Source organism: Aotus nancymaae, unplaced genomic scaffold (assembly GCF_030222135.1).
Source record: "Aotus nancymaae isolate 86718 unplaced genomic scaffold, 86718_ANA_hifiasm-v0.15.2.pri h1tg000067l, whole genome shotgun sequence".
Taxonomy (NCBI): Eukaryota; Metazoa; Chordata; class Mammalia; order Primates; family Aotidae; genus Aotus; species Aotus nancymaae.
Genome location: NW_026988482.1, coordinates 18,024,508 through 18,039,027, shown reverse-complemented (window position 1 = coordinate 18,039,027; position 14,520 = coordinate 18,024,508). Strand labels below are relative to the sequence as shown.

The 14,520-nt window shown below is 45.3% G+C and overlaps 1 protein-coding gene across 1 annotated transcript in view; it reads right to left on the bottom strand.

The window, feature by feature from the left end:
* Positions 1–5,630, bottom strand: part of GASK1A (golgi associated kinase 1A) — a 74,206-nt gene extending 68,576 nt beyond the window's left edge. Inside the window, exon 1 of the mRNA XM_012470710.2 lies at positions 5,286–5,630. Within this exon, the coding sequence (XP_012326133.2) occupies positions 5,286–5,288 (3 nt within the window). The 5' untranslated portion in view covers positions 5,289–5,630. The remainder of the gene's footprint in view (positions 1–5,285) is intronic.
* Positions 5,631–14,520: the final 8,890 nt, after the last annotated feature.

The window sequence follows — 14,520 nt, the reverse complement described above, 5'->3', positions numbered from 1 at the left end:
CCCGGCTCCAAAACTCTCTCCCACCTGGAGAGTATCTCAAGCCAACGGCCACCTCATAACCTAGCTCCGCGGTGATGGTCCTAGTTCAACTCCCGGGTAGCTAAGGCACCAAAGGGGGTCACGGAGACCCCCACCTGCTTGCTCACTCCCCTGCATGCCACTCAAGCCAAGAATTCCTTTAAAGGACCCTGCTTTCTGCACTGAAGCAAAGTGGTAACTTAAAGGCAAGAGCCTGTGCCTCTTCCTCTAAGCTGCAAAATAGTCACTTTCTTCATACCAGACCTCGCTCTTGTTAATTGGACTCTAAAGTGGTGAGTGACTGAATCTACATTTCAGTTACGCCCCTGCTGTTTCCTCATCCTTCATGTCAGCCCTCACCCTGCTTCCCTTCCACTCTTAGCCTCCTTGACCCCAGGATTCACCAGATGCTATCGTAAAGCACTTTCCATCTTCTACTCAGCTGGCAGTTCTGGAGCCACAGGCTTGACTCTGGGGAATAGGACCAGATCCCTGGCTACTCCCAAAAGTATATGTGCATGCATGAGTGTGTACATGTGTGTGTGTGCATATGTGTGTGTGTGATGTGTGAGTGTGTGTGCATTTGAGAGAGAGAGAGAGATAGGAGGGGAAATCTACATAGAGAAGGGCGGCCTGGCGTTTCCACAATCATGGCTCTTATCCTCACTCTCAAGCCAGGTGGTCCTTCAAACACAGGCCTGTGCAGACAAATCCAGAAGATGCAGGGATCACACCCCAAACTCCCCAGTCACTTTAGCAGTTATATCACAAATGATCCAAGCAAAGACAGCCCCAGGTGACTCACAGAAAACTCATGCCTCAAAGAAAACTGATGCACTCTGTGTCTCTACTAGTACCTTAGGTGGGGAGCAGACACTGGGCCTCCCACACCTACTTGGAGGGATTTGTCAGCATCTTTGATGCCAAGCTGAAGCATATTTCTCTCGCTAGTCCCTGAAACATCTAACGAACTCATTTCTTTGTGAGGCCTGTTCCCACCACCCCCTACATCCCTGTTTTTTGGAGCAACCCGTTTGGTATGGTTGGGGCCAGTGGATTGTTTAAAACACTCTGCCCCCTGCCCAGTCCTGCACAAAGCCTGGGTCAGGTATGCAGCAGGAGCTGCAGGTAAGGGCTGTACCCCCAAGAGAGAGAGGAGATCAGATTCCCCACAGGCCCCAAGAGCTGCATTTCAAGGTTCCCAGTTCTGATTCCAAAACCAGTTTAACCTCTTCTTCAGCTGAGCCTGAGAACTTCTGGGACTCATTCAGTGCAGAGGGACTCACTGAGGGGATCCCAGCATTAGACTCCAAGGGTCTGTGGCTGTTTGGGGAGCTATATTCTTATCTGGTCGGCAGCATTCTGCAGGGAGGCACATGGGGGTCAGACTGGACGAACATCTGCAGGCTGGGTTTTCCCCATGAAAAGAGAGACTTAAAGAAGCAAGAAAACTACTTGAGGATAAAATCCATCTATACCAGATCCTTACTTAGAGAAGAGTCCCAGAAGCATCCCCTTGACTGGCATTGAATGAAAGGAAGCTGTGACTTCCTTACCATTTGTTTTAGACTCTAACAAAAAGCAAACCTATTTTTGTGGGTCCTTTGTAAACCCCCCACTCTTACAGCACCTTTCAGACACCAAGTGTTTTCACCTCCATGACTCCATTTGCTCCTCACGATGACTCATTTTACAGATACGGGGCTGAGGCTCAGAGTAAGGCAGCACTTACCCAGAGCCACACGGTGACCTAGCCCAGTACAAACCCCACTCTGACTGCAAACCCTGGGCCTCTCCTCTGCCACTCCAAGCTACACCATATCCCTCAAGTCTACAATGGGGCTGAAGTGCCTGTGACAGGACTTGCATGGGAGGGGAAGAACTAGGAGACCTGGGCCCTAGCCCTGATCTAAGTGACCCTAAGGAGGCCACATCTCTTTTCCAGTCTCAGCTCCTTCTCCTCTGAGTCTTAACCTCCAGGGATTTTAGTTCTTGGTTCTCCCGAGGAAGACTGGCCCCTGTGTGGGCTCCCATGGGACTCCATTTCTCCCACTGCTGCCTGCCTGATGACCTGCCCACAGCACAGAGCGAGGACAGGCAATAGGAAACTCCTCCCACAGCACAATGGGCCCTGGGAGGGTGGTTACAGTAAAAGCTTGGATAGAGAAAGAGGCTGGGGCAATTCATTCTTATGAGTTTTTCTGATTTCCACTTAGCTGGGTACTCAGGTCCTCATTTCCATGGATAATGAGAAGCTGGCCACATGCCACCAAAAACAGTCCCAAACCTGAAATGACCTAAATGTTCACAAACGGGGAGATGATTATCAAAATCTTGGTACTGAGCATTAAATGTATGGTTACAAAAGATTTTTCTGGAGATGTAGACATGGCAACATGCTTTGATATAAACTGAAGTAAAACAAATCAGACTGCAAAACTGCATGTGTGGAAATCTCAGCTCTTTAAAATAATACTCAAAGAGAATAGGAAATACGCCAAAATGATAATCGTGGTTCCTGCAGAAGTTGTATATTTTTTTTTCAAAAATCAGGAGGAAAACATTTTTTAATTGGCAGTAATAGTTTCAACTTTCTCTATCAATATTTTTCTTTTTCAATTTTTAACCCAACACATATACATGTGATTCTATCAATATTTTTTATTTAAGTACAGAGTCCTTGGCAAACACCAAGCTTCCCACCACCATTGCAAGGAAAGAAAGTGACAGTGTTCCAATCTTAGCTTTAGAAAAAGACATACCAAGCTATGGCAATGACCCCGGACCCCTCAGGATGATCAAAAATGCCCCCACAGATGCTGCAGCTCAATGTTCTTTTAAAAAAAAAAAAAAAAAAAAAGACAATGATTCTAGACTTTTAGTTTTATACTTCTAGACCAGAGTTTCCCAACATATGTACCTTGGATCAATAACAGGTTGGTAGTGGGGTACTACTGAATAAGGATACCACATTCAAACAAGCTGGGCAAGTTCACATTTCAATGTAATGAATTAAAAGAGGATACTTTATGAACAGAGCCTCAAAGAGATATAGCATATGATATATGTGATAGCATATCATGGGAAATGATATAGCATGTATCATTTCCCAAAAACTAGTTTAGGATATCTCAAAGAATGACTATTGTATGGAGATAGGGATATCTTGGGAAGCACAGCTTTGAGCCCCAGCTTCCACCCCTCCCATCCCCCCATGCCACCCCGTTCTCTCAGCCTTCTTGCCCTGTGGTTCTCAGCCCTGGCAGCAAACTGGGATCACTTGCAGAGCCTGAAAACATCTTCTGGTCTGGGTGTCATCTGGATTTGGGCTGGCGAGGGGGACAGCCCGAGTCAGGGCTAAGAAGCACCTCTTCCTCATACCTTTTTAGTTGTTCATGTTAAGGATAGCTCAACACTAGGATTGAGATCCAATCTCAAAATTACTCACACATCACCCAGTTTTGGAGCTAAATGGCACCTTGGATAACTTCTAGCCCAATCTCTCATTTTACAGAAGAGGAAACTAAGGTCCCCAAGGGATTCCTAGCCCCGTCTCTTCCCATGCTGCTTCTAGCCAGTGCCAGGCTGCCCTGTGGTCTCTGGACCTCAGGACCCTTCATTCAGAGGCAGAAGCAAAGGAGAGGCTTCAGATCTCCGAGGCCATTTCACTGCCAGAGGATGCCCATCAGGCCCCTCTCTCCGCAAGTGAACTAGGACCTGTAAAATGTTGACGTAAGTCCTCTTCCTAACACAATACCAAAACCCAGAGCCAGAGACGTGGAGCTGGGAAGCTGCGCTGACTCATAGAACAGGAAGCTTGCGCTGGCAGTGGGGCAAACACACCAGTGTTCCCCGAGGCAGCCTGAGCAGAAGGCAGGTACCATCTCTCCTCCGGGCACTCTGCTTCAGCCACAGACCACAGAGCCTCTGCCACAGCTGCCTTTGAAGCCAGGAGACTCCAGCACACTGCTAAGCCCCTCCGAGTGGATGGCTGTGGCCTCAGTTCTTCTGGCAACACTCTTGCTCCTAAACAGGGAATGTGTAATAGGATATCTCCACGCTTTTCAGTTTCACATCCTACACCCCCAATCAATCCCCCTTTTGAAGCTTAAGATTCCACTATTTCCTTCTCTTAACAGCTTTGAGAAAAAACCTGAAGCTGGATAGATGTTAGGAGGGTGAAAGATACACACACCCCTAGTCTCAAAAGTACCCTTCCCTCAGGGCTCCTGATGACCAGCCCTCCACCTCTGCTCCATCCACCTGCCAGGACCCCTTGCACGCAAAGGAGCTGTTCTCAGAGCCTCTCCATCCTACAGTGCAGTCTCTAGACAGCCTTCTAAACTCCAGGCCCAGAGAAACTCCCCACCAAGCATCTCCACGAAGCATCTCCGGTGGTCTCCAATCTGCCCTCCGTGAGCTTGGAAAAGAAGGGAAGAGGCGGTGGGGCACAGAAGCAGACAGGGGAGCCAAGTGAAGTGCAGGAGCCCAGTTGGGGTTTCAGGGGGTTCCTGCTGCGGGAAAAGCAGAGCAACTAACCAGCGGCCGGGCCTCAGGGACGCCCCTTTCCTAGGGTTGCATATGTGCTTTAGCTAAGCCGCCTGGACCACATTCTCAACGGGTTTTTCTTTTCTGCCTGTTAGTGTCTGTGAGGTTGATCCATGGAAGGGCCACGTCCACAGGTCCCTGGTTTCATTGTGACATCCCAGACCCACCAGTGCTTCCACATCTGCCCAATAGTCCTCCTGTCAGGGACTTAGAGGGAGGCGGATTGGAATCTCACTAGAGCCAATTTAACTCAATGTTAATAAACGTTAGGACATTATTTTTAATATCAATACTTAGCTAAGCTAGAGAAGATAGTACAAAATTCACATATACTTTGGAGAGTATTAAAATGACAAGCGTCTCATCAGAGACTGTCATGGATGGGCTCCCCAGGGAACGCTCCCCTCTCCCTGCCCTGTGGATCGCATGAAGTTTGAGCAGAGCTGCGAGTGAGTTACGGTTCGGTCAAGGTGTGCGGATTCGTAATTAAAAAAAAAAAAAAAAAAAAAACACCCTATTACGGTCCTCCCAGCCAAGAGCGGCAGTAAAGCCGATTGCCCCAGTTCTGGCGCAGAAATGAAAGCCGCCGCCGCCCCAAGCAACTTTCGGGGAACAACTCCAGCCTCGGGAGGCGCGAGAGCCGCTGCGCGCTGCCTGCAGCCACCTGTCTCGGTGATCACCCCACCCTCCGCTGGCGCGTTCCTTCCCGCGAGTCCTACCATGTCCCTGACGGTGGCCGGGCCCGCTCCTCGGCGCGCTCAGCCGGCCCGCAGACTCATCCCGCCTCCCCTTGGCCGCCCCCGGGGCCGTGGCTCGCCAGGCTCCCCGGGACGCGCGGCTACTCGGCTGGAACGGGTTTCCTGGACTGAAGGTCCACACCTTCCCAGCACCCAAGTGTCCCCGCGCCAACTCCCGTGAGATCGCTGCGCGCCGGAATGCTCCGCGGGTGGGGAATGCACGCCGGAACAGCCGGGATCTGCGGGGATCTGCGGGGATCTGCGGGAGCCTACCCGCGGCCGCGAGCCTCTGCGGTCTACTGGGGACGTTAGCCTAGTTTGCAAAGTCCCTGCCGCGCGTCGCGGCCCAGCCTCCCCATTCCTCCGAAAGCACGGGAGGAGGAGCTCCTTTCACAATAAAAGCCCTGCCGGGGGCTCGGCCAGCCGCAGTCTTCTGGAGTAGGGGCCAGGTGCTAGGAAGGAAAGGTCCCCGCTCGTCCTGCCCTCCTGCCCGGTGAGGCGCCGAGGCTGGGCGGTGAGGGGCGCCTCTAAGGTGTGAGGGTGCTCGGTGAGCCCACTGCAACTCGGCGATATAGCTGACTGTTGTCCAAACTGCCACCCTCTCCTGCCAAGCCTCAGAAAGGCAAGTCTTTTTTTACTGTCACTTCTTCGCTTTGTTTGGGTTCCGTCCCCAAGGGGATTTGGAAGGAAAATCCGTTGACCACTAAGTTCATTAACAATGAAGAGTTTTTGTCCTTGAGAACTAATCACTGTTAGAGTCACTGAAGTAAGTGGCTGATTCTGCCTCTCCGCTTCAGATGCACACAGTGCCTTTGTTCCCCTGATCACCTACTGCCAACAGTGGCACAGTCAGAGCAGGACCTGAGAGTCTATATGCTCATCGTTGGGGAGTGTCCTGGGCTTAGGGGGTCTGTAGTCCCAAAATCAGGGCTGGCCCCATTATTAACAGCTGGGTCAGCGTAGACCAGTCCCCACACATTTTTATAACTTGTGTCCTTCAGTAGCAACGTTTGCACCCCAGGATTCTTAAGAGCCTGTAGGCAATGGAGGCAGAGTCAGCAGTAGGGTGCCCTGAGAGAATCTGGGGGCCAGGCTGAAAAAGCCTCCAACATTGAAACTAACAGGAAGCATCATTAGCTAGATGAAGACAGACATCTTCCCAGCAGTCACCTGCTCAGAATGATTTGAGGTTATCACTGATGGAAGTGTTTCCTAAGGGAAGCAAAGATCCAGAGGGTCCCCTTAAATTGTGTATGTGTGTATGGGCAGGAGGAACAGATGAAGGGAAAATATTCAGTCCTTAACATTCCAGATGCTTTCTGTATGTTATTTCATTTAATCATCACAAATGATCCTAAAAGGAAAAATTTTGCAAATGAGGAAAGTCAGGATTAGGGAGGTGAAGTAACTTTCCTGAGACCAGATAGCCAGTAAACAGTTTAGGAAATCCAAGTCTATTTTCTAGAACATGAAACAAAGAGGGAGACTTGATACAGCAGGAACAGGAGGCAGGATGTGGCCTGCAAACTGCAGCTTGTCTGTGCATATGGAGCACTGACAGGGCAGAGAATTTGAACCCCGCTTGGGAAATGAGGAAGGAGGGAGGAGGACAGTACAAACCATTCAGGGTTTTATTTAGATGTTTAGGGAGATGCTGTGATCTTTTGAGTCTCATTTTCTGACTGCAACTCCACACAAGATGTATATTAAGCATATGTGTATAAATGTAACTAAAAGAATATTTTATAAAACATGACTTCATGTGATGCACTCTGACATTTTCTATTCTATTCCAATTTTACATATTTTTTACAATGGTCTCAAATCACTAACTTAGACAGGTAGAGAGTGCCCAGTATTTCCCAGGATTACTGGAAGCAGAACTATTTTTCAAGGGAAGCAGCTCTGACGATTCATGGAACACACTTGGGGAAAGCTGCTGCAGGATCTAGCCCAGCCAAATGAAATGTCACACAAGAACATGGCTAAGCTGTAAAGAATTATTTGTTGTTATAGCATATCCCAGTCCATCCTAACATGAATAAAATTACTTTTGAGAAGAATTACTTGAAAGGAGTCATAAGTCAGATTTTTGTCACTTCTCTACTCAAAACCTCCCAGAGGCTTCACATCTCCTGCAGTGTAACGTGCCACATCTTACAGGGGCCTACAAGTCCTTTCACAGTTTGGCCCTCATTGTTTCTCTAACATTATCTCTGCACGTTCTCTCTCACTCACTGTGCTCCAGGACACACTCACCTTCTTATTGTTCCTTGCTTACTACAGGCACGATCCCACCTCAGGACCTTTGCACTTGTTATCCCTCTCCCTGGAATGCCCCAGATATCCTCATGGTTTGCTCCCTCATCTCCTTCAGGTCTTTGCCCAAGTGTCACCTCTTCAGTGAAGCCTTCCCTGACCACTCTATTTAAGATTGCACACTCCATCCCTCTTCTGTTCCACCTTGTAATTTTTTTTTCCTGAACCAGGCAACTTCTTGGATGCTATTATTAAAGGATTTTAGATTCAGATAACCAATAAATCCCTCCTTTCTAGGAAACAACACTTCATGTTTTGTTATTTTCAAAATTTTGGCTGATTGGTGGTTGGCTGCTCCCAGGTTGTTGGCAGGGCCTCTGGTTACACTGCAGATCTTGCAAGTAGGATACATTCAACTCACTCAACTGAGATAGGTTGGTGCTAGAGAGGAATATTTTATTATTTTCATGAGAGGGTGCTTCCAAGCTCATTAGGAGCGAGTCTATCTTTCACCAGTTAGGAGATTTCCAACTTCCTCTAAGGACGTTTTAGGGTTTCTTAGAAATTGGTACCCCAGGCAGCTGCCCAACAGGTCCACTCTTAAATAAGATTCATTGTCTAGCTCCATTCCAGACTTACTGAATCAAACTTTCCAAGGTTTGAGTGTCTTTATATTTTTTAAGCATAGCCAGGGCTAAGAACTGATGAACTAAGTAATTCCTCTTCCTTGGCTCCCATATCTAAATGGCCTTTCTAAATGATTCTGGAATCTTTCCCCTCCTCACAGCCAGTTCTTTGGCTCAAACTTTTGTCGTCACTTACAGCACTCTCAGAAACTCAATCAGCATCTCAGGCTCTACTTTTGCTCTCTCCAATCCATTCTGCATATCACTAACAAAATGTAAACATGGGCCTGCCACTGACCTGTTCCACATAACTCTCAGGGTTAAGTGCAAATTCCTCAGCAGCATGGCTTTCAGACTCCTTCAAGGTGTTATCTCTTATTACCTTTTCAGGTCTTTGACACACTCCTAAACCTTCTTCAGGGCAGGTCCCTCCATCTTAAAGCCTTTTCTTGACACATTCCTATTTCCAACCTGACATACTTCCCTGCACCGGTCCTCTCCATCCTGAAGGTCCAGCAATGCATGTCCCCTGAAGTTTCTCTGTTGAAAATATTATCTCCTGTGGCTCTTACTCCCTGAAGGAAAGAACCATTCTGGGCCTTCTATCTTCATCTTCCTGATACCAAGTAGCTACTCAGTAAATGCTTCTGAATAAAGGAATAAGACAGAAGACTGAGGTTCAAAACTGAATCTACCACTCACGAAGCATAGGTCCTGAGCAAAGCCACTTTCTCTCCACTGGCTTCAGGTTCCTCATCTGACAAATAAGAACCATCATCCCAGCCAAACCTAACTCCCTGGATTCCTGCAACCATGTAATGTCCTCATGTAAGTTACATCATCCAGAACTGGACTTTTCTCATAGTAAACTTTCAAAAACATTTACTGAATCCAAGAATGATGAAAGAGAAGAAAACTTCTTTTGCAGCAGAGAATGTTAGCATCCAGTTTCCATTCTCTCTTTTTTCATTCACTGAACTCCTATATTTTAAGGGGCAGCAGTATACTTGGCCAAAATGTTATATATTTCACAACCTCCCTTGCAAAAAGGAACAGCCAATAAGAAGCAAATGGAAGTCATTGGTGGGGCCCATAGAAGCATTTGAAAGGGGGCTGGAGTAATTTACATTATTGTTCAGCAAATATTCACTCCCTGTATTAGTCTGTTTCATGTTGCTGATAAAGACATACCCAAGACTGGGCAATTTACCAAAGGAAGAGGTTTCATGGACTTAAAGTTCCACATGGCTGGGGTGGCCTCACAATCATGACAGAAGGCAAGGAAAAGCAAGTCATGTCTTATATGGATGGTAGCAGGCAAACTGAGAGAGACCTTGTGCAGGGAAACTATGCCTTATAAAGCCATCAGATCTCATGAGACTTATTTACTGTCATGAGAACAGCAGGGAAAAGATCTGCTCCCATGATTCCACTACCTCCCACAGGGTTCCTCCCACAACATGTGGGAATTCAAGATGAGATCTGGGTGGGGACAGAGCCAAACCATATTATTCCTCCCTGGCCCCTCCCAAATCTCACGTCCTCACATTTCAAAACAAATCATGCCTTTCCAACAGTCCCCCCAAAATCTTAACTCAAAAGTCCACAGTCCAACATCTCATCTGAGACAAAGCAAGTCCCTTCTGCCTATGAGCCTGTAAATCAATAGCAAGTTAGTTATTTCCTAGATACAATGGGTGTACAGGCATTGGGTAAATACAGCCATTCCAAATGGGAGAAATTGGCCAAAACAAAGGGGATACAGGCCCCATGTAAATCTGAAATCCAGCAGGGAAGTCAAATGTTAAAGTTCCAAAATTGTCTCCTTTGACTCCATGTCTCACATCCAGGTAATGCTGATGTAAAAGGTGGGTTTCCCATGACTTTGGGCAGCTGTACCTCTGTGGCTTTTCAGGGTATAGCCCCCTCCTGGCTGCTTTCATGGGCTGGCATTGGGTGATTGTGGCTTTTCCAGGTTCATGATGCAAGCTGTCAGTGGCCCTACCATTCTGGAGTCTGGAGGATGGTGGTCCTCTTCTCACAGCTCCACTAGGTGGTGCCCCAGTAGGAGTTCTCTGTGGGGGCTCCCACCCCATATTTCCCTTCCACATTGCCCTAGAAGAGATTCTCCAAGAGGGCCCTGCCCCTGCAGCAAACTTCTGCCTGGATATCCAGGCGTTTCCGTACAGCCTCTGAAATCTAGGCAGAGGTTCCCAAACCCCCAATTTATGACTTCTGTGCACTCTCAATCTCAACACCATGTGGAAGCTGCCAAGGCTTGGGGCTTGCACCCTCTGAAGTCACAGCCTGAGCTGTATATTGGCCCCTTTCAGCCATGACTAGAACAGCTGAAATGCAGTGCACTGAGTCCATAGGCTGCACACAGCATGCGGTCCCTGGGCCTGGCCCATGAAACCACTTTTTCCTCCTAGGCCTCTGGGCCTGTGATGGGAGAGGATGCTGTGAAGATCTCTGGCATGCCCTGGAGACATTTTCTTCATTGTCTTGAGGATTAACATTCAGCTCCTTGTTACTTAGGCAAATTTCTGCAGCTGGCTTGAATTTCTCCTCAGAAAATGGGATTTTCTTTTCTCTCCTATTACCAGGCTGCAAATTTTCTAAACTTTTATGCTCTGCATCCCTTATAAAACTGCTTTTAATAACACCCAAGGCACCTCTTGAATGCTTTGCTGCTTAGAAATTTCGTCTGCCAGATACTCTAAATCATCCCTCTCAAGTTCAAAGTTCCACAAATCTCTAGGCAGGGGCAAAATGCTGCCAGTCTCTTTGCTAAAATATAGCAAGAGTCACCTTTGCTCCAGTTCTCAAGAAGTTCCTCATCTCCATCTGAGACCACCTCAGCCTGGACCTTATTATCCATATTGCTATCAGCATTTTGGGCAAAGCCCAACATTCAACAAATCTCTAGAAGATTTAACAAATCTCTAGGAAGTTCCAAACTTCCCCACATTTTCCTATCTTCTTCTGAGCCCTCCAAACTGTTCCAATCTCTTCCTGTTACCCAGTTCCAAAGTCGCTTCCACATTTTCAGCTATCTTTTCAGCAGTACCCCACTCTACTTCTACCAATTTAGTGTATTAGCCATTTTCACATTGCTGATAAAGACATACCTGAGAATGGGAAGAAAAAGAGGTTTAATTGGATTTACAGTTCCACATGGCTGGGGAGGCCTCAGAATTATGGCAAGATAAATGAGAAGGACACAAAAGCGGAAACCCGTGATAAAACCATCAGATCTCGTGAGACTTATTCACTATCATGAGGACAGCATGGGAAAAATCTACTCCCATGATTCGATTATCTTCCACAGGGTCCCTCCCACAACATGTGGGAATTCAAGATGAGATCTGGGTGGGGACACAGCCAAATCATTTTACTTTCTTTCCCTCAGCTGAGAGCAGAGCATGTATCTTTGCTGCACTGTTGATGAGGTTGGCCATGGACTAACCCTGACCAGTAAGACATGAGCAAACAGAAGCATTGTATGTGCTTGTGCAGCATTGCTTGGCTTTGCATTCCAATGATACCCTATGTGAAGAACAAGCACAAAGGTAATTTGATCTTTTGAAATTCTGAAATCATCTTCTAAAAATCAGGTCATTTTTTGCTGCATAAGTTTTTGACACAAACTACATATAACCATCGAATGACTCAGGTGTGGTCAGTTCATCCTTGTTGGCCTCTCTAAAGAGCATCAAACAGTTTTGGAGAAACAGCATATAAATGTTTCTACTATAATCTTTTCTCCATTCTCATCTTCAATATATTTCCAAATTGAAGAAGAACATTGTTATGGACAACAACCCCAGAGGAGCCCTCGCCAAGACACTAACCCTGCTGTCACCTTGATTGTGGACTTCCAGTACCATGAGAAAATAAATTTCTCTTGTGCCATCGGTGAGCAATGACCAGCTGGGCCCCTGGCATGTAGGGGGAAAAGAATTCGCCAAGACAGTTATAAATTTAAAAAGGCAGATTTATTAGAGAAAGTATGAAAATATGTTCCAAGAAAGCAATGGGCGAATCAGCATGAGAAGAGCTGATTGCAAAGAGAAAGGGCTTGCTGGAAATTTTATAGAATAGTGTTTATGCTGAAGAGGGCTTTGTGCAGTACTGATAACACCAAGGTTGCAGTTAGCTAGCTTGCAGGTGTCTGGTAATCCTTGGGTGCAAGAGGGCTACATGTCCTGGACCGTGAAGAAAGGCAGATTTATAGCTTATCCCCTTTTTGCTTTCCAGTCTTCTCTTTTTAAGCCATCCAGTCTATGGTATTTTGTGAAGGCAGCCCAAGCCTACTAAAACAGACATCCTCTTGTCCCATACTTGGAAAATATTATTTTATAGCAGACTAACATGTTAATATCTTTGCTATGACTGACAACGACAGCCACATCTAAAGAGGTGTTTTCTACTTCTATAAAGTCAAAAATATTACTAAATATTTCTGTAGGTTTTTTAGGAAGTTTTAAGTAACCAAAACTTTTCATTATAAAAGGCTCATTATCAGGTAAGCAAACTATATGCCTTTTTAGCAGTGTTGTGTATAAGATATGCAGGTTATTGAGTAGATAAGGTGGTTTCATTCTTCCTTTTTGGTAAAAAATATATAGATTGAATGGCATTTGCCAAAATTTATATATGCACTCTCTGTTGATAGGCAGATTTCTGAGTAAAGTCTAGTTTGTATTTGGACACAATACCAATAATCTATTTTATTTTCTGTAGTTTTATTAATATCTTACTAGAAGTCAAGAAAATGATTTGAGACCTCATTTTTCGACTCACGGTACCTAACAGCTAGGGACAACATTTTTTGTTGCTATGATTTGACACATCACTTAATGTACAGTAGGAAGTATGATCGTTGGTAAGATTTGACAGAATCAACTCTACGGTCTAGGGGGTCAAAACAGCAGTTTCCCCCTCTTTTGCCCACAGGACTTTTTAGTTGTAACTTCTATAATCAGAAAATAAAACCTTGCTCAGTTTCACAGAGCAATCAAAGGAACAATAAAATAATGCATGTTTGCTCATTCATGTGGTATGCCTACGCTAATTCAGTGGCCTCTGTGTTCAACTGAGCATTGATGTCTTTTGGACAGGGGAAGGGAAAAAATACTTTTGGTTGATTTAGAAGTATTTGAATTTCTTATCCTAGACTTGTGAGGTTCAGTCTCTATCTGCATTTTCATATCTCCTTCTCCACCATGCCCAATCTCAAATTCTTTTCATGATAGGGTGCAGTATCCTTTGTTTCTGTTATTCACTTCCCTGATCTGTTTGGATGTGTCCTTCCATCCATTAAAATAAGTTATTTAGTCTTTTTTTTTTTTTTTTTTGCAGTGATATCTGGGTCATGCTGGTCATTGTATAATAATAGTTCTTATCTTCAATATCTGAACTCTTAGAAAATATGGTCATAATATTCACAATGTTAAAAATTAAACTAGCACTATCTCAATACAAAATTCAACAGCTGATCCACAGACAAAATACAGAACAAACTGCTAACATTCACAATTACCACACACTTAAGATGGACGCTTAAGTCACATCACTTGGAGTGAAGATACCTTGCTCTGGATTAGGCTTTGGCTTAAGGGAATGTTGTGTCTCATTTAATCCTCTATCCAGACCACTAAAACTTAAGGTTATTTCACTTTTGTGAGTTCACTAGGGTAGCATTTCTAATTTCCTTCAAGAACTTTTTCTTTGCATTCACAAATTCGCTGTTTGGTGCAAGGGGCCCAGCTTTTGAGCCGTCTTGACTTTTGGCATTTCATCCTTACTAAGCTTAATCATTTCTAGCTTTTAATTTAAAGTAAGAGATGTGTGACTCTTCGTTTCACTTGAACACTTAGAGGCCATTTCACAGTTATCAATTGGCCTAACTTAAATATCATTAAGGTCTGAGGAATGGGAGGGCAATGGAGAAAATGGCTGCTTTGTGGAGCCATCAGAACACACCCAACATTTATTGATTAATTTGCCATCTTATACAAGTGAGGGTCATGGTGTGCCAAAACAATGACAATACTAACAACTAAGATCACTGATCACAGATTGCAACAACAGATGTAATAACAATGAAAGACTTTAAAATATTGCAGGAATTACCAAAATGTGATGCAGAGATACAAAGTAAGCACATGATGTTAGAAAAATGACTTGCTCAATACAGGGTTGTCATAAACCTTCAATATGTAAAAAATGCAATTGCCTACCCTATAATATAACAATTCCATTCACATATATGTGTGTGTATATTATGACCAAATTATGTATATCATGTATGTGTATGTTATGATGAA